At 41.3% G+C, this 21747-nt stretch overlaps 1 protein-coding gene across 2 annotated transcripts in view; it reads left to right on the top strand.

Annotated features, from left to right (window-relative positions):
* The window catches only part of LOC141941004 (plasminogen-like), a 29147-nt gene extending 17436 nt beyond the window's left edge, over positions 1 to 11711 (top strand). The window contains exons 12-19 of one of the 2 annotated variants that reach the window (XM_074862974.1): positions 130 to 278; positions 1003 to 1096; positions 2984 to 3101; positions 4139 to 4213; positions 4768 to 4908; positions 8287 to 8393; positions 10216 to 10361; positions 11396 to 11711. In XM_074862974.1, coding sequence (XP_074719075.1) covers positions 130 to 278; positions 1003 to 1096; positions 2984 to 3101; positions 4139 to 4213; positions 4768 to 4908; positions 8287 to 8393; positions 10216 to 10361; positions 11396 to 11554 — 989 coding nt within the window. In that variant the 3' untranslated portion in view covers positions 11555 to 11711. The remainder of the gene's footprint in view (positions 1 to 129; positions 279 to 1002; positions 1097 to 2983; positions 3102 to 4138; positions 4214 to 4767; positions 4909 to 8286; positions 8394 to 10215; positions 10362 to 11395) is intronic. The other variant, XM_074862975.1, reaches the window with a different exon arrangement.
* Positions 11712 to 21747: the final 10036 nt, after the last annotated feature.

The following is a 21747-nucleotide window of genomic DNA, read 5'->3' as shown; positions in this document are numbered from 1 at the left end:
TGTCTTTCCGTTGCAGACACTAGAGAGTGTGCAAGTCCTAAAGGTACTTAATCTGTCTTGTTTCTGCTTACCACCACCACATACAGATTCAGCAGCTAACAACAATTTCCTTTTCCTCTTTTTTCACAGACTGCATTAACGGTAATGGTAAAGACTACCGTGGCACAGTAGCAAAAACTGGAAGGGGCAGGACTTGTCAAGAGTGGAGTTCTCAGAAACCTCATAGCCACAAATATTTCACTCCTGTGACTCATCCAAGAGCAGGCCTGGATAAAAACGTAAACAGCTGCTAAAGCCGTTGGTGTCATTGAACATTGTCTCCTTTCTCCATGATCCCTCAGTAAACACTTCATGTTCAGTCTTTATAGACCAGGTTAAGCATATCTGGAAATCATCATGTTGATAGCCCAGACCTATAATAGTGTTGAAGAGGGAAGGATACATTTTACATTACCTAGGATGCTGGTACTTCAAGCACAGAGGTACACCATAGGGTTGACGCTGACAGGCAAGGCAGCACAAAACAAATCATACAGTGCTTCCCAGATTTCTGCAGACCCCAAAGAAATACCTTTTGTTGTTTGACACAAACTAAGCAGGCTTCTGACAAATTCCCGGAGCTGACCTAACCTGCTGTCACTGACTTTAGGGGAAGAAGGATTAGGCCAACAATAATTGTTTTAGTGCAAGTCATCCAATGACAAAATTATTCTCATGAGGCCTTAGAAAACACTAGCGCTAGGGTGACTCCTGGTGGATGAAGAAAATTATAGGAATTTTATTATATTTTTCAAATTTCACCTAATGGTTTTGAGAAAAAGGAAAGAAAGAATTTTGTGATCAGAGGAAACAGAAAGCATTTAACATCCGGTGGAAAAAGTAGTTGGGGGAAATCATTCAAAGTTTTAGTTTAACACTTTTTTAAAAACATGCACTTATACACTTCTTCATTCTGTGGCTAATATTTGGAGTCTTCATTCTCTGTTTTTGTAATTATTACAGTATTGCAGGAATCCTGATGGAGATGTAAATGGTGTTTGGTGCTTCACAACAGACCCAGAAAAAAAATGGGAATACTGTGAAATCCCACGCTGCTGTAATTATCCTTAAAGACTTTTCTGTCCTCCCTTTCTAAAACTTGTCTTGATAGTCACAAAATGTTTTCAATACAACCATAAAAAACTGCAGTAGGCACTAACTCTAGATTTGAATTTAGGTCTGTATGGAAGTTTGACACAATTAGGCACCTGTAACAGTCAGCCAAAGTTTGGATAACCTGGTACTAAGAATCATCAGTAAGATTTCATAGACAACAATCTGTGTGTTCTTTATCTTCAGTGAAGCTAAGCATTAAGAGTTGCTAGCTGAATTGAAATATCCAGTGAAGCTGTGAAGAGAAGTATTCCTTCCCTGGGCTCCTCAAACCCAGGAGATGATTTCCTTGATGTTCATGCTAGTCTTTCCATTCACTTTGTGACAGGACTAATTCCTCCAGAACCTGCTCTTGGTTGGGAGCACCATAGATGACATCCTTTGAAACCCTTTTCATTCTCTGCTGGCTTAATTTTTATTCTGATCCAGATGTTAAAATAATCTGTCCCTAGATATTTTCCCTTTCTTTTTGGGTAGGGACTGACTCTGGTCCTGGATATTTTACAAGGTTTCCTTAATGCTTTTTTTCTATTTTGGGATAGTCATCAGTACACTGAGCAGGTGTAGCATTTGGTAAAAAATTCAGCAATGCAAGAGATTTTACCTTCTGTGGTGCTCTGGCAGTGGACATCAACAGCAGGTGCAATGTACTGGGAGCGCTGCTTGGCACACCTGGCAGTTATCTCATTTGGTTTACTCTTCCCTTCCTTGCCTGCATTTTGACAGATTTTTTTTTGTTTTAATATATCTGGCAGGGATATGGAAAGTCTATTTCTTCTTCATCTTATGTATTATTTTTACTACAGTAACATCTAGAGGCCAGGTCCCTGCTCTGTTGGACAATGTAGCAATACAAAATAGTGAAGAGTGGTCACTCCTTCAGGAGTATGTGATATTCTTCATGCTGGCCATCACGTTCCTCTAAGCAGCAGTGCATTATGATTGTACACATTAATTTTGTCAACCAGACCTAAAAGCTGCACAGGCAAAAAGAATAAGGAATGGTATACAAACAACACATACCATAGCTGTAAAAACCTCTTCCCTGCAACTGCTGTGGTGGAGCTTCGCTTTGAGATCTGATTTCTTTTCAAAGCAGCCTTTGAATCTTAGATTTTTAAATTAAGGTGTAGGGGAACCTTACAGTCTCTAGTGTTTTATTACTTTATTAATTGTCTCATACTGGAACTGACAAATTTAACATCCATAGCACCATATGCAGCTCTGGAAAGAGTTACTTGGGTCCTTACCGAGCACCCAAGTTCAATCCATTTGAAAAAGTTCAGAGAGATTTAAATAAGCAAGAAAGTAGAGTGAACCGTGTGAGGGCAAAATTGGAATATTTTATGACAAGGGACAGTGACTCAGTTTTATTTATAATCATTTATAGACTGTAATGTTTTAAAGAATTTAGAAGTAGTTATTATTGTCCAGGCAATAAACTCTTCCACTTTCTTTAGCTCTCTATTCCCTTCAACTTCCTTACAGATTTTCTTTTGGGGATGGGGCTCGTTGTAGTTTTATTTATATTATCTGACTACATACAAATACTTGACATAGTTAACAATTCTTTCCAGGTAAATTAATATTTTTTCACGTCAAATTTTATATATTAGCCCCAGTTTTAAATGCTCAAGGTAATGAAAATATAATGGAGTCTAAAGGTTCTGGTTGTTTCTTTCCCCTTAGTTTCTATTAACCAATGTAAAGAGTGAAAACTTAAGGAAGATAAAAAAAAATCTTATGCCTTTCTCTTTTCATCTGAATGCACTGTGGATGGCATTACAGAACTGTTTTAAAATTCTCCATTGTAGCTTTTTTAATTCTGTAGCTGCTTCTGAGCATGACTGTGGAAAAGTCCCAATGAGGAGTGAGCGAGCCTGTGAGCAATATAGCATGTGTGAGGCAACTCTCGGGTCTTGGCCTTGGCACGTCAGTCTCAGGACAAGGTACTGGTATTCCAGACTGTATCACCATCCATGAGCACCAGGGTTTCACAGGGAACAGGTGTTAGAAAGAGAATGATGGGAAACAATGCATATGCTTCTGGAGACTGGCCTTGGTTTCTATATAAAAAGACTTAGCATGTAAAATAAACCTTTTTTTTAAATCATAATGTCCACAGATAGCTACTTACTGGGTCATTAATCCCAAACTCCTCACTTTCTCCTGAATCTCTAGAGGGCAAGACATTAAGCACACCTTTGTTTACTGAAATGGGGAAGGAATAATTGCCACTGAGGATAGTAACAGTTAATTGCATTCTGCAGTGGGGGGTTTAAACTCAGTAATATAGCCACCAAACCATAATGGGTATGAATGGATTTTGATCATCCCTTTTCACCCAGCATCCAATCTGGTTCAAATGTAAATTGATGCTGTGATCACCCTAGTCATGTTAGAATCCACAGGAAGACCATCATGTCTCAGTATAAAAAAATGATTATGCATAGCATTTCCACAGTCACAATGAGAGTGGCTGAACAGGAGATGAAGTGCTTACAGAAAGGCTAATTAAAATTTCTACAGAGTTGTTGACAGTCACCATAATAAATATTATCTCAAGAAAAGTTAAAAGTCCATAGTAAGGTTTATTTAAAGAGCTAGTCCAAAGCAACCCCACAAATCAGAAGGATGTATCCTTTTATTAATTGTTCATCAAGACAAACACATTACATCACAAGTGAAATTGTTAGGAAATGTAATTATTTTTATTGAATTCCTGAAAGCAAGAGTGCCCTGTTGCAAAAATTTCTCCTGGGTGTCAAATTTCTTTTCACGTCTCTCATGTTCTGGAGCAAAGCTTGTCCTTTGAAAATCTGCATTTTGTTTCTCTTGCCTTTGGCAAAAGACAAACTATGACTGGCAAAAGATTTGAATAAGGGGCATATTACTAATTTGATAGTGTTTCCCACGGGGTACAACATACATGGTGGAGAATTGACTATGCAGTCTTAAATTAATGTGATTGTCTTCTCTATTCTAGTATCAATGTGCACCATTGTGCTGGCACTCTGATACATCCACAGTGGGTCCTTACTGCAGCTCAGTGCTTGCAAGAGTGAGTATCCACTCGAACCAATAACAGACATTTCCTAAATCTGTATGAGAAAATCAACAGAGGAGCAAGATGTACCCAAAAAGGCACTTTCTTTACTCCTTATTTCCTGTCTTTCTTGCCAGCAAGCTGATTTTTATCTTCTGCTCTTCTCTCAGTCAAACAGCAGCAGAGCACAACAGAGGTTACTTCTGTTGCCTGCCCTCTCCCCCACCCCAAAGCATGCCGAACAGGGTGCTAATGATGTGCTGGTGCTAACTACACTTGGAAAAACTGTGGCTAGCAGCTGACCCTTAGGGCTTTAGTAGTTGTGAACACTGCAAGAAGGTGCCACATTATTTACAGCCAATGGGATTTTTCATTGTCATAAAAACCAAACCGTTAAAAAAGCCACATTTTCCTTCTCCCCAAGAATAAATGAGGGCATCTATGGTCAGAAACAGGAACCTGACCATCTTATTAATTGCAGTTCTCCAGGGAAATCACTGCATTTTGTAAGAATGATATTCCTGATCACATGCATGGATGTGTAACCTTGCCACTGTCATTTCTTCCAGGTCAACAGAGCCTTCTTCCTACAGGGTGTTTCTTGGGATACAGAATCTCAATGCAGCAGAGCCATCCCTGCAGATCCAAAGTGTTCAGAAAGTATTAAAGGAACCAAGTGGAGCAGACATCGCTTTGCTGAAGTTGAGCAGGTACCATTTCAGTCCAGGCTTTCCACCCTTAACACCTTTATTCTGAAGTCACAGGTTAGCTTAGCCTGGAGTTAGCTCTCAGGGGTGATTGTGGGTGGTATGAGAGAGTGTGAGAGTCCCTTCAAGTGTTAGCATAGGCATCTGTTCAAGGGTGAACTCTGAGCATCTCTCCTGTTGAATGACACCATTGGCAGAATCCGTGTGAGCTTCTTATGCAGTTTAGGAAAGGCAAGGACCAGTTAGGATGGGAGGGATTGTCATGGGGAATTCCCACTCACCACCTGCTAAGAAGCAGCTCCACTGAAGCAGGGAGTGTGGAGGTAAACTAAAACGGAGTTGTGTCTGGAGGATCTGCTGCTTGGAGGCTTTTCCTGCTCAGCTCTGAGGGCTGTGAGCCACAACTCAAGTTTTGGCCAGGAGGCACCACAGCTTCTGCATGAGGCAAGTAGAATGGTCCAGTTTCCCTGGCAATGCTCCAGGCCAGGCCACAAGCATGTTTCATGAGCTGCAGCCTTGGCCAACAGCTCAGTAAAATCAGATCCTACTTGTAATATAGTAAAAAATCCTGTGCATAACTGTAATTGCCTGAAGCCCTCTTTTGGGTCTTGCTTAGATGTCTGAGCAGTCTGCTCTGAAATGTGTACTGTTATTTCAATGTTATTTGTTCCCTTTTGGGATGGTCCTGAAACTTTTCTACTTCTTGATTTCCCTCTCCTTATTATGCTCACCACACATGGATAAAAGATCATGAAAAGGTCATGTTTGACCTGAGAGGACATTTCTTTTTTGAAATTCACTATACAGCTTTAATGAACTTAGAACAATTTCACTTAGATTTCAACTCTGGTGCTTGGTTAATCAAAATCCCACTGACTTCAGGTGAGCAGAAGGAACTCATGCTTCACCAGTTTTACTCTTGCTACTGCTTGCAACTCTGTCATTCAATTCCTCTTTCATCAGGTACTCTATGCACATTTGCATGCTATAGCACTGTAGGCAGTTTTGTATCAGCAGCACTCACCATTTGAACACACTCTGCATGTGAGATGCCATAAATAGCAGATATAGACATCATATCCCTCAGTTTCTGGCTTAGATCAACTTTGCTTGTTTTCAGCTTCATTAGATTTCTTCTTTACATTTGCCTTCAGCTTTCTTTGTGGACCTTATTATTTCCAAATCTTCAGTCTGTTCATGAAACAGATCACCCAAGAAAATATGATGCGAGAAGACTGGTTGCTACTCCTATACCTGCATTTTTTGTCAATAGACAAGACTTGTCAGAGAACTGGTGCAGGTCTGTGAAGATCTTGGCAAAAGTCATCCCAAAGGAGGGCTGATCTATTGAGGAGGACCACTGGTTTCAGTAGAAGTCTAGTCCCAGGTGAATTATGTGCCATGCTCCTTAGAAGATGTGTGCTGTCCAGGACTTTAAACTTCCATTTCAATGTCATTGACTATATTCTGGTGTATCTTCTGAGGACTTGTTCCCTGCTCTCCTGTTCATTTACCTACCCAGACATCAGAGACCTCTGAGAAGGTGCCAGTATCCACCCAGTGTTCGCTGCAATCCTGTTCAAAGGCCAGTTCCTTGTGTGCCAACGGGTTTTTTAGGTGCTGTCTCACCTTAGGGTGGATGTAAAATTTCCTTGGTGCAGAATAGGAGCATAGGTAGAAATGAAGTTTACTTTTTGGTGTTGGGGAAGCAGAAGCTGCAATGTTCTATTGCTGTAGTTCAAAAATGTTTGCCTGGCTACTGTCACACCAACAGGCTAAACAGAAGCCAGAGTTGCTCTAAGGGCCATACTACCAGTGGAATTAGACCTGAGGTGCTAAATACAACCTTGAAGATAAAGGTCCTAGAGGAACAGCACTAGAAACCTAGAAAAACCCCCCATCAATACGAGCTTTCTCACTTTAATCTCCTCTTGTCTATTAATTTTCAGGAATTCTTTTGATAAAAGTGGACTTCATTGAGAGGTGAATGAACTAGTTTTGGAAGCTGCACAACTGATTTCCATTCTTGTAGGGAAAAGGATTAACTTCATGGAACCATGTGAGAGTGGAGTTTTGAGATAACAATCCTGGACTTCAGAGGGCTGGAAGATAGAGTTCAAAATTATGATGATAGCATTGGCACATCTGTAGCTTCAACACAGGAGCTAATTAGCATCTCCTACTGTCCTGGACTGCTGCATTCACGTTTCATTCAGATTTTTGTGTTGGAGAGATTTTTATTTTAAGAGGGGTCAGAGTCAGTTCCCTTTGGTTTCTCATTCTCTTGAATTTTCTTGGGGCTCATGGCCCTGACATGGTCTGATTAAGAACAGGGGGATTTGTTAGTTCCCTTTAATTGGACATTGAAGATCTCACTAGCTATCACATCACATCACATACTTTGAAAGTAATTCTGGGCCTGAAAAGAGATTATAAAGGTTCATTTTACCCTGACTGAACATGTGGAGTTCATTCAGGTCCTTTAACTCTCTTTCACAATCAGAAATAACCTTCACAGGGTAGGTTTCTGACAGTAGTAGATCTCATTTCACAGCTTTTTCAGACATACTTTCACTGTTCCAAAACTGTTTGCACTTGTCTGACTTCTAGGGCGATACACCTTCCAGAAGCCACCTCATCTTTTCACATCTACATCTGAAAGTCAATAAGGGATCAGACAGTTCAAAGCAAAAAACTCCCTATGCAACATTTTCATCTTCTGCAGAACTGCTTCCCAGAGCCCTGTCCACTCCATATCAAGCTTTGTTCCAGTGCTGAAGCATCCAGGCACGATGTTGTGATGAGAAAGAATTTTATTTTGGTATTTATTTTATTGAGGTGCTAGACTTAGTAACGTGTGAGATGCTGGATGATGTTACCCACAGTTATATCAGCCATGTAACCAGAGAAAGGAATTTTCTGCAGCTTCAGCTGTGTCTGCTTATTTACTCATTCATCCATCCTTCCCTCCTCCTGTGAAGTCCCTGAAAATGTCCACAACCTCTGAGGCAGGGACGATCTGAGATAAGTCAGGTTCACACCACTTGCAAGGGTTACTGGGGGCTGGGCTTGGGCTTGTGCATGTTCCTGTAGTAGCAGGGGTAGCCAGAGATCAGTGCTCTAGCACTATGCTGCAAACACACTCGAACTGTGACTGTGCCCGCAAACATATCTCAGAGACTTTCAGTTGCTGTAAGGAATCTCTTTCTTCACTAGGTGACTAGGCACCATTTTACAACCATCTATACAGTTTTAAGGCACCATCACCTTCTCCACTCTTCCCCACACCATTTCAATGCAGAGTCTTCTGAGTATGAAGACTGAACATGCTAATGGTAATTTTTCTAAGGATATTTTAATTATTCTTTGGTTTTTTTCCAGTCCTGTAACAATTACTGACCGCGTAAAACCAGTTTGTTTGCCTGAAACCAGTCTGATGGTGGAAAGAAATGCAGTATGTTTTCTAACTGCCTGGGGAAAAACAAGAGGTAAAGTATATTCGGTGCAGTTGAAAATTTAGGAAGGTTTTCAAATCCTATTCCAAAATATGTGTACTCATGGGACCTGAAAAACACATTTTACTTAAGATTTAACTAAGTCACCAGGCAACTTTATGCTCACATAAACTGAACTCATTAAACAAGAGAAAAGAGAGAGGAGAATTAGACTTAAGACTTTACCACCTTTTATCTCTGTCTATTTTAGTCTTTCTTCAGCTTAAGTATACACTGTATTTGCACAAATAAGGCCAATACTCAAATAATGCCCTTGCCTTTAATTTTGATCTTCAGATATACATTTTTTTAACATCTGAATGAAGCTTGCACTTGCTTTCCTGTAGTTTTACTGTCTGCACAGATACCTGCAGACAACTACATTCACTCCAGAATGATAGGCTATATGGGCAAGTAACAGCCTCAAGACCTTGTATCTGAGATAAGATGGCATCCCAGGAACTGTGAAGCCTTTGAGTCAGAGCTTGCTCAGATCCAGCCACCTTATGGGCATGGGCAAAATGAGTTGAAGCTGAAGGCTTTTAATGTCAGCAAAACCCTTACCTGAATTTTGTTCACAGTCTAGCATTAAAAACTGACCATGTGGTGTCCTGCTTCCCAGCTCCTACTCCACCTATGCTGAGGACTGAGAATACCCAGCCCTCTTTGACCCACTTTTGCTGCGGCAGGAGACGATTCCTCGTCCCTGCGGCTTCCAGCAGTGATTCTGGCATCTGCCCTTGGTCAGTCCCAGCTCCCACGTACACACTTATGTCCTTGCTGAGCTACACACAAGGGATGCTCTTCCCACACCATTTGCCAGACAGCACCTTATTAATACACCACATGTAAAACAAAACCAATGGATTCTTATCTGTGTAACAGATTAAAAAAAAAAAAAGTTAACAGAACATGTCCCTGTCTCTAGGTTTCACCATAAAAACCTTCCACATAGAATGCAGTACCTTTTTACCCTCCTTGTGTCATTTAGCTACAAAACTGATGCTACAAAAATAATGCTTAAGAATAATCACTCTACTATTAGCGTAACTCATCAGCATTATCAAGAAACACTTTTCTCCAGCATAGACAGTATTTACTGGCTTTTCTCTCACCTCTTTCCTTCTTACCTTGCATTTTTTTTCTTTTTTGTTCAGCCTGCCACACGGTGGCAGCTGCTTCCTATGTTCTAGTGATCACAGCCACCAAAAAAAAAAAAAAAAAAAAAAAAAAGGCACAGGCTAGATTTCTTCGGGAAGTGCATTAGGATGGAAAAATCAACAGACCATTGTTGCATTTAGGCAGTGGGGAAGATGGTCCTGCCATGTTATGAAACAAGTTCATGAAATCAGCAGGGGAGGGGGAGCAGAACCAGAGTCCTACATCTAAATAAATTGTGTTTTGGGAAAATTCAACCTTGTCTTCAGGAAAACCCTCCTTGTGTGGAAAACACTTTAGGCTTGAAAGAGTTCAAATTAATGTAAAGTAAATCCAGGCTAACATTTTTCCCCCTGAAACAAGCCATTGTTACTGCATCATGATGAAAGCCTACAAACCAACACAATGGCTCAGAATACTAAGTATCTGTTTTTATTTATTTAGCAACACTGTTCAAATGAGAATAATCTCTGCTTGTTGAGGGTAGGCATGATCCAAGTACAAAGAAGTTGAAAGACTTAATAAGATCCTTCAAGGACCTCAGAGACTATAGCAGAGCTAGGGGTGGATTCCAGTCCTTTCATTACTGAGACTTCACTGGATCACAATGCCCGGGCTACCATTTATAACGGTTATATTTTCTTGGTTGTTCATGAAGGTACCGATACAGACAACAGATTAAAAGACGTTGAATTCCCTGTGCTTGAAAATAGAATATGTAATCGCCCTGAATTTCTGAATGGAAGTGTCAAAAATCATGAATTTTGTGGTGGATTTACTTTTGGAAGCATAGATAACTGTGAGGTAAGAATAATCTAGTTTTGAGTGTAAGCAGGTCAAATAACAATTTGTACTTTCAAGGCTCAGAAATAGCTTCAGCAACTCAAGGCTTCTGTGTGAAGCATAAGAACTGAGGTATACGTAACATTTTTTCTTCACTCACACAGTCAACCAAAATAGCATGGGAATTGTGTAGGGTAATTTTGCCTTTTTTTCAGAACTGCATGCTGACATATCCTACTCATAGTAGCCTACTTTTGTGAATACCCCACCTCACCTGAAATAAACCCTGTAATATACTACCTGGACTTCCCTTCGTTCCTAGAGACAGAGTGGAAACTAGTGACTGTTTCTGGTGCAGCCTGGAGTTGTACCACATCTTTATTTAATCCCTTGATTTAATCCCTTGATTAAATAAAGCTTGAAGTACTTCCAGTTTTCTAATTTACACAAGGATATGAAAAGACTTTTAAGATGTGGTTTTCTTAATGGAGGCTATCATGTTGGGAGCTTTTCAATAAAAAGCTGGTAGCTACTTGGTGACAGAGTCAGAAAGCAAATGCTGGTCTATCTGAGCAGGTATTCAAGACTGCCAGTGCAAATGATATCCTTGAGAGTGTGGACAGTGCCTTCATTGATAGGCTCACAAAACATTGCACATAGGTATTCATATCCTGCCGTGCCTGGATTTTAAGGAACAGCATTAAAACAATTAAATTTGTTTTGTCCAGGATCAAGTAGGATGTGGAAAATTAAGAAACTTCCCCTTTTTTGTGTAACTGGCCTCACAGTGATCTGGGCATGTTCCCACATCTGTGACTGGTAGATCTTCAGACCAGGAGAATGGCCTGGATGCTTGGAAACAACTTTTATTTTCCGAAAAAAATTTTTCACTCCAGTACATCTAATAAAACACTCTCTCTCTACAGCCCTTGCTTCAGTCATATTTTGAGTCCTTCAGAGTTACCACAATATTATTCCTGCCAGTATTTTGCTGTTTGCATGTCTACTGTCTCTATCACTAGAGAGGTCACCTTACTCTCTCTTCTCCTCCCTAGGCTGAAGTTGGAGGACCTCTGGTCTGCCAAGATAAGGACAGATTTGTCCAATATGGAGTCACCTCTTGGGGACTTGACTGTACCCAGCCATCAAAGCCTGTTTTTGTCCGAATTCCTAGTTTTGTTTCTTGGATCAAGAATGCAATAGTTGTCCACTGAATCTGGATGCAGGCTGGCTTTTTGGGAAAGCAGTCCCTGTGCAGAAACAGCATTCCAAATATGGTTTTAAATTGTAACAATTCATATGAATCTTAAATAAATATCATTACTGGCTAAACATAAGTAGCTATTGCAACACAATAGCCAAGTCAACCAATTATTATTGTCTGTCAGTGTGTCTGTGTTGTGCCTGGGTAAGTCAACCATGTTACATGTGGCAGCAGCTGTAAGCTTCCTACTTCATCCCTCTCTTTTGAGATGTGCTCCAACTCATGAAAGTGGCTGCCTCTTTGTTCAGACACCTCTGTACATGTAAGCAGCTAGCCTATCTCTGTGTACAAGATCTTCCCACTGCAAGAAACTTTATCCCAAATCAGGCCTGTCCCTGTACCTATCACTGGCATCTGCTTCCCTTTCTGTTGCTGCTCCAGGAATAAGAAAGTAGCAGCCAAACCCAGCTGCTGCCTTGGGTAAGAAAAGACTATGCTGTGCCTGTGCTGCCAGGAACTGGATGAATGCCTGTTGGGGTTGCTTCCTCTTGAGGTTAATTCCCCCCACTCTCACCACCCAGGCAGAGATTTGTACTGTGCTGTGCAATCATGTAACCTTCCTAGGTTAGGTGTTTGCATGGAAAAAACAACTATTCACTCCAGCAGGCAAAGCAGTGAGTTGGATGGCATATGGTATGGTTAAGACATTTGTGAGGCACTTGCACAGAAATCCTGCTCTCACTTGTGACATCAATAGTTCAGTCCTGACATAGAATTCAGGAATTAAAATAAACTGTTCTTTCAGTTTATTTCTGGAAGAGGCAAGGACATCTCAGAGGACTGGACAAGTGAAGCTGGATGGCATGGCATTGGTGCTTGCCTTATCAGGCTCGGCCGCTGATGCTCCTGTGCGCTCTGTGGCAGGGAGGTGAAGAAAGAAAGGGCACCCCCAGGTTAGTCAAGCCTCCCAGAGCCACGGAACCCGGCCTGGTTGCCACCCAGAGCAATGGAAAAGGACTGCCATGGATTCTGTCAGGAAAGGCTGGGTTAGAGAAAGACTCTTCAAGCAGTACTGCAGTGATCAAAGGAAATTGCTGAGTGGGACATGTTCCAGCAACATCAGAAATCAACAGAAACCTGCCTGTCCCATTGACTCCAAGTCAGTTACCAAAGCCAGTTCCAGAATTTTCAGCTGTTGTTCCACTTTTCTGCATATCACTTAAAAACATATCACTTCAAAACATATCACTTCCAAACCATATATGTATTGACCTAATAGCAGAAGAAATGTACACTTCCTATGGAACTGTAATCTGAACAAGAATTTCTGTATTTTTTTAGTCTTCCAGTTGTATGCCTCGTTTAAAATATATTATAAATCTATATCTAGTATTTATCATAGAATCATAGAGTCATAGAATCATAGAATGGTTTGGGTTGGAAGGGACCTTAAAGATCATCTAGTTCTAACCCCCCTGCCATGGGCAGGGACACCTTCCACTAGACCAGGTTGCTCAAAGCCCCGTCCAACCTGGCCTTGAACACTTTCAGGGAGGGGGCAGCCACAACTTCTCTGGGCAATTTGTTCAGGTGCCTCACCACCCTCACAGTAAAGAATTTCTTCCTTGTATAAAATTTAAACATATCCTCTTTCAGTTTAAAACCATTACCCCTCATCCTATCACTACACTCCCTGATAAAGAGTCCCTCCCCATCTTTCCTGTAGCCCACTATAAGTACTGAAAGGCTGCTATAAGGTCTCCCCAGAGCCTTCTCTTCTCCAGGCTGGACAACCCCAACTCTCTCAGCCTGTCCTCATAGGGGAGGTGCTCCAGCCCACTGATCATCTTTGTGGCCTCCTCTGGACCTGCTCAAGCAGGTCCACATCCTTCTTAAGTTGGGAGTGGAGTAGAGGGGGAGAATCACCTCCCTCAACCTGCTGGCCACACTGCTCTTGATGCAGCCCAGGATGCTGTTGGCTTTCTGGGCTACAAGCGCACATTGCTGGCTCATAGCCAATTTTTCATCCACCAATACTCCCAAGTCCTTCTCTGCAGGGCTGCTCTCAATCCAATCCCCACCCAGCCTGTATTTGTGCTGGGGATTGCCCTGACCCAGGTACAGGACCTTGCACTTGGCCTTGTTGAACTTCATGAGGTTTGCATGGGTCCACCTCTCAAGCCTGTCCAGGTCCCTCTGGATGGCATCCCTTCCCTCCAGCATGTCGACCGCACCACACAGCTTGGTGTCATTGGCAAACTTGTCCATGTTACCAACAAAGATGTTAAACAGCACTGGCCCCAACACCAACTTCTGAGGAATGCCACTCATGACTGCTCTCCACTTGGACATTGAGCTTTTGAGTGCAATTCTTTGAGTGCAACCATCCAGCCAATTCCTTACCCACCACATGGTCCATCCATCAAATCCATGTCTCTCCAATTTAGAGACAAGAACGTTGTGTGGGACAGTATCAAAAGCTTTGCAGAAGTCCAGGTAGATGATGACAGTTGCTCTTCCCTTATCCACCAGTGCTGTAACCCTGTTGTAGAGTGCCATCAAATTTGTCAGGCACGATTTGTCATGGTTCTTAGTGAAACCATGTTGGCTGTCACCAGTCACCTCCTTATTTTCCATGTGTCCTAGCATAGTTTCCAGGAGGATCCACTTCATGATCTTGTTGGGCACAGAGGTGAGACTGACTGGCCTGTAGTTTCCTGGGGCTTCTTTATTTCCCTTTTTAAAAATGGGGGTTGTGTTTCCACTTTTTCAATCAGTGGGAACTTCACCGGTCTGCCATGACTTCTCAAAGATGATGGATAGTGGCTTAGCAACTTCATCTTCCAGTTCCCCCAGGACCTGTGGATGCATCTCATCAAGTCCCATGGACTTGTGTACCTTCAGGTCCCTTAGAAGGTCTCAAACTTGATCTTCTCCTACACTGGGTGGTTCTTCATTCTCCCAGTTCCTGCCTTTACCTTCTGTGTCTTCAGTGCTGTGGCTGGAGCACTTGCCAGTGAAGACTGAGGCAAAAAAGTCTTTGAATACTTCAGCTTTCTCCATATCCCAGTTAACCAGGTACTTTATTTAGATATTTTATTATTGCTACAAAGAACTCTATAGAGATCAGATTCTATAAACTCATTTTTGGATTTTTAAAGAAGCTAGAGTTAAAAAATATTTGCAGACTTTCTACTCACTCCTTGATCTTCTCTATGAATTCTTTACTGTTTCCATTATGACCCATTCAGTTTCCTTTGCTCATCATGATACTGTTTGAATAACTGTTCTTTAACTTAGTCTTTCTTGACAGCATCTTTTTCTTGGATTCCTTCCAGATCCTGAATATTGTCCCCCTCTCTGAGCTCCTGCTCTCTTTCCATCCAGTCTGCCCTTAGTTGTGTATGCCCACTGCAGCCATAAGAATAAGCCAACTTTTTAAAGGCCGTGGCCCTTTGCATGGAGTTTCTCACACTGTCACAGACCTCTGTGGCCTGACCCTGAGAAGCTGGAGCTGGTTGTGGGTCTCTTCCACTTTTTATTGTGTGATCAGCTGAACATGTAACAGGCTGTTACAGGGGAGCATGTTTCAGGCTACAGCTAATTCTGCAGCTTGTTGTTACCATTCACTTCACTTAATCACTGGGGTAGGAAAAAAACCTACAGCATGAACCCAGAAACAACTCGTTTGCTCTGTCACAAACATAATACACTCTCTAGTTGCACAAGTTTTCTCCTGAATGTAATACTCAGTGTGTCTCTCCCTAGTTCTCCTGTGGTAATACAGCCCCAAAGGCTTTTCTTAAGTTGTATGCTCAGTAAGCTTGGATACTTTCAGAACCTGTTGAGCAAGATGTTTCCTGGAGCACATGAAAGGCTTGCTGACATCTCACACTTACTTTCTATTCCCCATGCATTGTTTTTGTAAGTTCTTTCAGTAGCTGTTCCTTCAAAAAACATTGGCACAAATTCTCTGTAGATAAATTGTTCCTGTTTCTCTTGGTGCCTGTAAGCCATTCTTCAGTTCCTATAACAGAAATTTCAGGTATTTGATACTGACTTTTGCTGGTAGATGCTGAACTGTGCCTGCTGGAGTCTGCCAACCTAGGTGATACCGTTGCCTGCAGAGGTTTTGTACAGTCTGCCTGTAATTCACAGATTGCAGCAGCACAGATGTGTGTAGCCACATACTCCTCATGGAACCCAACAACCCTGCACATTCATCACTGAAATGCTGCTGCTGTTTTATGTAAACCAAAAGCTATTATTCTTGATTTCAAGGTTTAAAAAAGGACATTGTCCCTGGATGTTCTTGTCAGAGTACCTCTCAATACTATTTGGTTAGATTTGGGGTGACTGTTGGTGTAGCTCTCCCTGGACACTCTAATAAATATGATAATTTTCATGTCGCTATGCATCACATTTGAAAATTGGGTTTCTTTCCCAGAAATCCCTGTGGTTCATTAGCAGTCCATCTTCTTGCTACTGGACATTTTCAGGGACTGAAGATTTCTTTGGCCTTGACTTTACAATATTCTCTGAATCTTGTGTGACTTGGTTCCACAGGTATTTGAGTCTTTTCTGGGTATCATTTTGTGACTTGGCTTGGGGTTTTTTTAGTTTTTATGAGAATACAGTCTAGAAATCGTGCATTGTTTTCTTCAGCTGAGAAAATGACTGCAGTTTTAGCTTTTCTTTTGCAGCATGGGAATTCTTGATTTACTATCAGTCACCTGTCCTGGTTTTGGCACATAGTGATACACTGCTTCTGGCAAGGCTTCTTGCATTTTCCAGTCTTTTGGTGTGTCTAAATAATAAATTTATTTTTATATTTACAGTGCAACTCACTCCTACTAGGACTGTGTCAATACATTGTCATGGAAGTTAGGAACTCGGACCCTGATTCTGACAATAACACCAGCACTCTCTCATTGGATGGCACCCTGAATCCTTGGCACACAAGTATCATCCTCTTCATTTCATCCATGCTTCCTGGGCCTGTTTTGGTGCACTGTATGTTCTTACTCTGTCACACTTGCAAATGTACCACTGGATTCTTTCGGTTTTCTGTACCTTAAGCCTGTGGACAACTGCAGCACTTCAAACCTTTCTGAGTGCTAGAAGTGCATTTTCTTCAAGAAGCTAGATGTTACAAGACTGATAGGCAGTTTGTGACTAGGGAAGGTGCTGCAGACTTTGAAAACAAGTTTGGAAAAAAAGTTATGAAGATCACTCCAGTTGCTCACAGCATCATCTGTTTAAGTTTTCACCCCGCTTTCATCTGCCTTCCACCTTGTTGTTTGTGATGAAGCTTATATTTCTTCACTTTCTCTGGCAAAAATAAAGCATGATATGCTACAGTCTGTTGGACACATGGCTTATGTAAATGGCATACCTTTCAGAAATTTACTTTGAGTTAAAATATACTAGGAGCAAACGATAAGGCTGATCAGCAATTTTCCCATGATTTCTAATCCAAATTTTCTGATCTTAGCTCAGAAGTTTACATGAGTCAGGGAAAAAAAAAAAACAAAAAACACCCCCAACTTTTCCAATGCTGCCTCCAGGAAAAGCAAACTGTGGAATCTAATGGCAAGGTCTTTTTACATAGGGACATTAAAATGATTAAAGAATAAAAGATTTTTATAGAACATCTATTAATCTGGAACCATCAAGAGCACTTTTATAAACTGCTCATAAACAAAGATGTTATTGCATGTTAAACTCACACACATAAACACACAGGCACATGCACATACACACAGACAAAATATTAAGCTAAATCTAAAAGTGATATTCTCACCTCACTGACATATTGTTGAAAATCTCATTGACTCAAGTGGCTTGAACTGATCCCATTCCACACAGCCTAGAATGGAATATCACAACATCTTTTACTGCCTTTGCCCTTTTAACATTTCATTTCAGTAAGATTAAAATGGTTAGAAAATCCTTCCTTCACTCAAGTTAATGAGTCAAGAACAAGCATGGAAATAAGCTTACATGTAAGTGACAAGTAGAAACTGCACTGGCAATTTCAATATACACATTGTGTGGAAAATGGAGGTGGCTTGTCCTTCTTTTCTGAGACTGTCATAGAAACAAGGAGATATAAACATTCATCCTATTTCAGTGACATTTCTAGACAGGCAATTTCATCACTAGCTGGAACCACCAGTAAACAACACACTGCTGCAGGGATCATTGTATATGTTGTATGTATAACTGTGTAGAAAAATACCAGAACAGCACCTTACAAATAGCAGGCATTTGCTGGGGTCTTTGGAGGCACTTGGGCAATTGTTGGATAAAATGCAAAATCTCTCCCCACACATTCTCTCCTCTGTTTTTCTAACCAGAAGTGAAATAGTGGTTATGCTTCTTTTCTTCATTTTCTCTTCCACATTCTACTGCCAAATAGCCCTGACCCTCATCCAAGGACTCCCCAGTAACTCCAAACATTTTGAACAGCATGGTCAAAGGGTTAAACTGCACCATTATGTGTGAGAGGAAGGACTGGTAGGAGTTCAACAACCCTCCCTCTGCATGGGCTCCAGACGAGGAGTCACAGCTGAGTCCTGTGATATGTGGCAGCAGAGACAGGAACTACTTGCCTGCTAAATGCAAAAAAGTGTAGCCATGACCTGACAGCCACCAGTCTTTGAGGAGCCTGAGTGTAAATAGATACTCATTTTCTTATAGACTCTGCCAAGAAGAAAACAGGATTAAAAAGAAAAATAGACATACAGGTTGAATTTCAGGCTCTATTATACACTGCTTCTCCACTTCTGTTTTGCAGCCCCACATGTAAAGAGTGACAGCAGGCTGCATGCTAACTGCCACGACTGCTGAACTGGGCCCTATTTTCAAGTATTTTCAACTGAATTCACTCTTCAGCTGCTTAATTTTAAGGTGGGGAAAGGACTGCATTTTCTCTTAATCACCTCCAGTAAAGGGTGCTGTCAGATTCTCTATGGCATTAATTCTTTTCACAGGTCTGTTAAAGGCAATTGCAGCGTCCCTGTTTTTCGAGATTTTTTTCAATAACACAGAAACCCCAGTAGTTAATTCTATAGATCTTTATATTAGAAAGATGACACTCAGTTTGTTCACTTCCAGAGAACCTCTCTAGTTCTCTAAAGTCTGTTTGACTATCCTGCTGGTTTCTTATATTTGACAGCAGCCAGAACAACTGAACATCTCAAAAACTAATGCTTTCACTACTGGAAAAACATGCTCTGTGTCTCCTTACTGTCACTGTCACTTTCCTTTCCTTGGATACATTAGTGTCTATGGCCAGAAATTGCAGAGATGAGCTTATCCACCAGGTCTTCTACCCTCTGTGTACCTTCATACATAAAAGAAGGACAGAATTTATTTTTCACTTGGCTACCTTTTTCCTTCCTGAGTCCCATTCCGTCTTACCTGCAGCAGCTCCTGCCATTAGAAGCCATCCATGTTATCCCTCTGGGCTCGCTGCCCAAAGTTCCCTCTGACTGTGAATCAGGGCTATGTAAGTCTCACTTTTATGACTTGTTCTAGTTGTCATCGAAAAGAAAGTAAAAATACCTTCCTTATTTCCCAGCTATATGTGGATCTATGCCATAGCATTATCCCTTGGAACTCTTTAACCAAGTAGTAAGCAATAGGACAAGAGATAATGGCCGCAAATTGCACCAGGGAAGGTTCAGACTGGATATTAAGAAGCATTTCTTTACAGAACGGGTTGTTAGGCGTTGGAATGGGCTGCCCAGGGACGTGGTGGAGTCCCCATCCCTGGAGGTGTTTAAGAGTCGCGTTGACATAGCACTTAGGGATACGGTGTAGTTGGGAACTGTCAATGTTAGGTTAATGGTTGGACAGGATGATCTTCAAGGTCTTTTCCAACCTAGACGATTCTGTGATTCTTACATGAGCTCCTTTAGTTCATGCTCGCCACAGTCTTGCAGCTGTGCCCTTCCTTAGAGCTGCCTTTTGAGATTTTCCCCTCCAAGCAACTGAATTTTGCTATTGGTCCTTTCTCCTCTTAGCAAATAACTGTTATCTAAGAGGCTGTTTTCTGACTTTCTCTATTCTGAAATTTAGGGAATTATATTTATGTGAATTTATAAAATAAGGTGTGACCTGTATTCTGATATTGTTTGCAATTTCTTTTGTAGGGGATCTTTCTGAGTTTACAGTAAACCCAATTTCAAGGGTCAACTTCTATTTAAAAAGCCTCCTACTGTTGTTTATATTTTAACCACTGTGCTAACTAATGTACCCTGACTCTGAAATAAGATCTGATAAACTTCCACCTATGGTAGGCCTCACAGTGGTCAAATAAATGAGAACAAACACCACAAGACCAGAACTGGGGAAAGATTTAGACACTGTGGATCTATGAGGGAAAAGAGGAAAGGAGGAAAGGCACAAAAGGAGACAGATAAATCAACAGTTTACAAGAGATCCTTTCAAAACACGAGGCCTTGAGTCATCATATCCTTGCCACAAGACAGCAGTGAGGAGTGCCAATCCAGTAGATGAATGACACTTCTCCTGTTTGGACATTTTCTTGTGGAAAACTTATAGAATGAGCATTTTTGTACCTGGATCAATTGCTGACAAAATTCCAAGACCAGTTTTCCAGGACCAGAGCCGTTCAGACAGAGGTGAATAGTATTTCTCCAAATCTGCATTGTCGTCTTTGAAAGAAATGGCAATACAGGTTTTCTTTCTTTTCCTCATAAATAAATCACACAGAAGTAGGTGCATTTTAACCAGGTTCAAGGCAATGAGATTGAGAGAAGCCTAAAAGTGGCAACTGCTATAGACCTGAAGGAGTATACATGGACCTTTAACATGAAAAAAATCTTGCAAAAGACTGCTTGCTTACATGGTGCATGCAGATGTTCCCAAACTATCTCAGACACATGTTAACACACCTTTGGCTGCTACAATTAGCTCCTTTGGTTTTGAAAACCTGTAGGAAAAGCAGATCCGATTAAAATCTCTAAAACATCATGTTTATCAAAGAGTTTTACAAACTCAGTTAAAACTCAGCTTTTCAAACCTCTCCTGTGCAGGAGAAACTGCCACATGTAATCCACATATGCAGGTTTTTTCTTACACTTTAACCACCAGATAAGTACCATAACACAGTAACCCAGCAAATACCTCAGTGGAAGTGGGGGATACAGAAGGATGGGGAAGGTGCCAGAGGTGCTGGGGAGGGAAGGGCTGTGCAGAAAACAAATTTTACATTTGAGTAAGGAAAAAACCACTATCTGATAATATCTGATGGGAAGGAAGCACAGGGATTGGTGAGCAGACAGTGTCTGTGTCTGGGGGCAAGACAGTGGCCAGGGAATCAGCAGGTGTGGAGCAGGAGAAAGGGAACCCAGGATCTGGAGTAAGAATTGAAGATGGGTTTAAGACTGTTAAAACCATGTTGGGCTAAATCAAACTTGATTAGGTCTCAAAAGCCTGCTTGCTAGTGAAGCCTGCTTTGTATTCTGCTCCTTCATTTTATCCATCTTTCTTAATGTATAATTGTTCCTAAAACCCAATAAGCCTGATTCCACATGTAATTGCACAGTATCCAACCCCTCCTATCTGTCACCCTTCAAGTGTTTCCTTGAGCTGAGTCCAGGTCCCATCAGCTACTCTCTTGGGCCCATCTGCTTTGTTTCCCTGGCCTAGCGTTAGCGATCTCCCAAGCCTCTACAGATATCCCACACTCTACTGTTATTCACAAGTTTCATTAAAACAGCTTCAATCATCGAAGACAACCAGATAACATGGTATTACAACACCCTACAGGGGAAAAATAGCACAGGACTGCAAGCAGGATCAACTCTAGATTTTTCAAATAATCAGTAAAATAACAGCTAATCTGTTTCCCATACTAGAATGCTTCTCACATATTTACTTTTGCACCCCTAGCTTTATCCCAAGCCCTCAGTACAATGCAATTTCTGCTTAAAGTAAGCAGGACATCAAGGAAGAGGATAGGCACACTAGTTTTTAGAAGAAACTCATGATTCTATGAACTCTTTGGCTTCAATTGCAGAAGACTGAACTGCATGACACAGCGGCACCCATTTAAGCCTGTTTTCCTCATCCAATATTCAGCCCCCTCCTGCCTCTGGTGAGTCACTACCACATTTGATTCAACAAGTTGTTTTGAAGCAACACCAGTGACTTAACATGCAAGAGAAACCA

This window comes from Strix uralensis, chromosome 3 (genome assembly GCF_047716275.1).
Source record: "Strix uralensis isolate ZFMK-TIS-50842 chromosome 3, bStrUra1, whole genome shotgun sequence".
NCBI classification, from domain to species: domain Eukaryota; kingdom Metazoa; phylum Chordata; class Aves; order Strigiformes; family Strigidae; genus Strix; species Strix uralensis.
The sequence above is the reverse complement of the archived record's forward strand: the minus strand, read 5'-3'. Positions and strand labels throughout refer to the sequence as shown.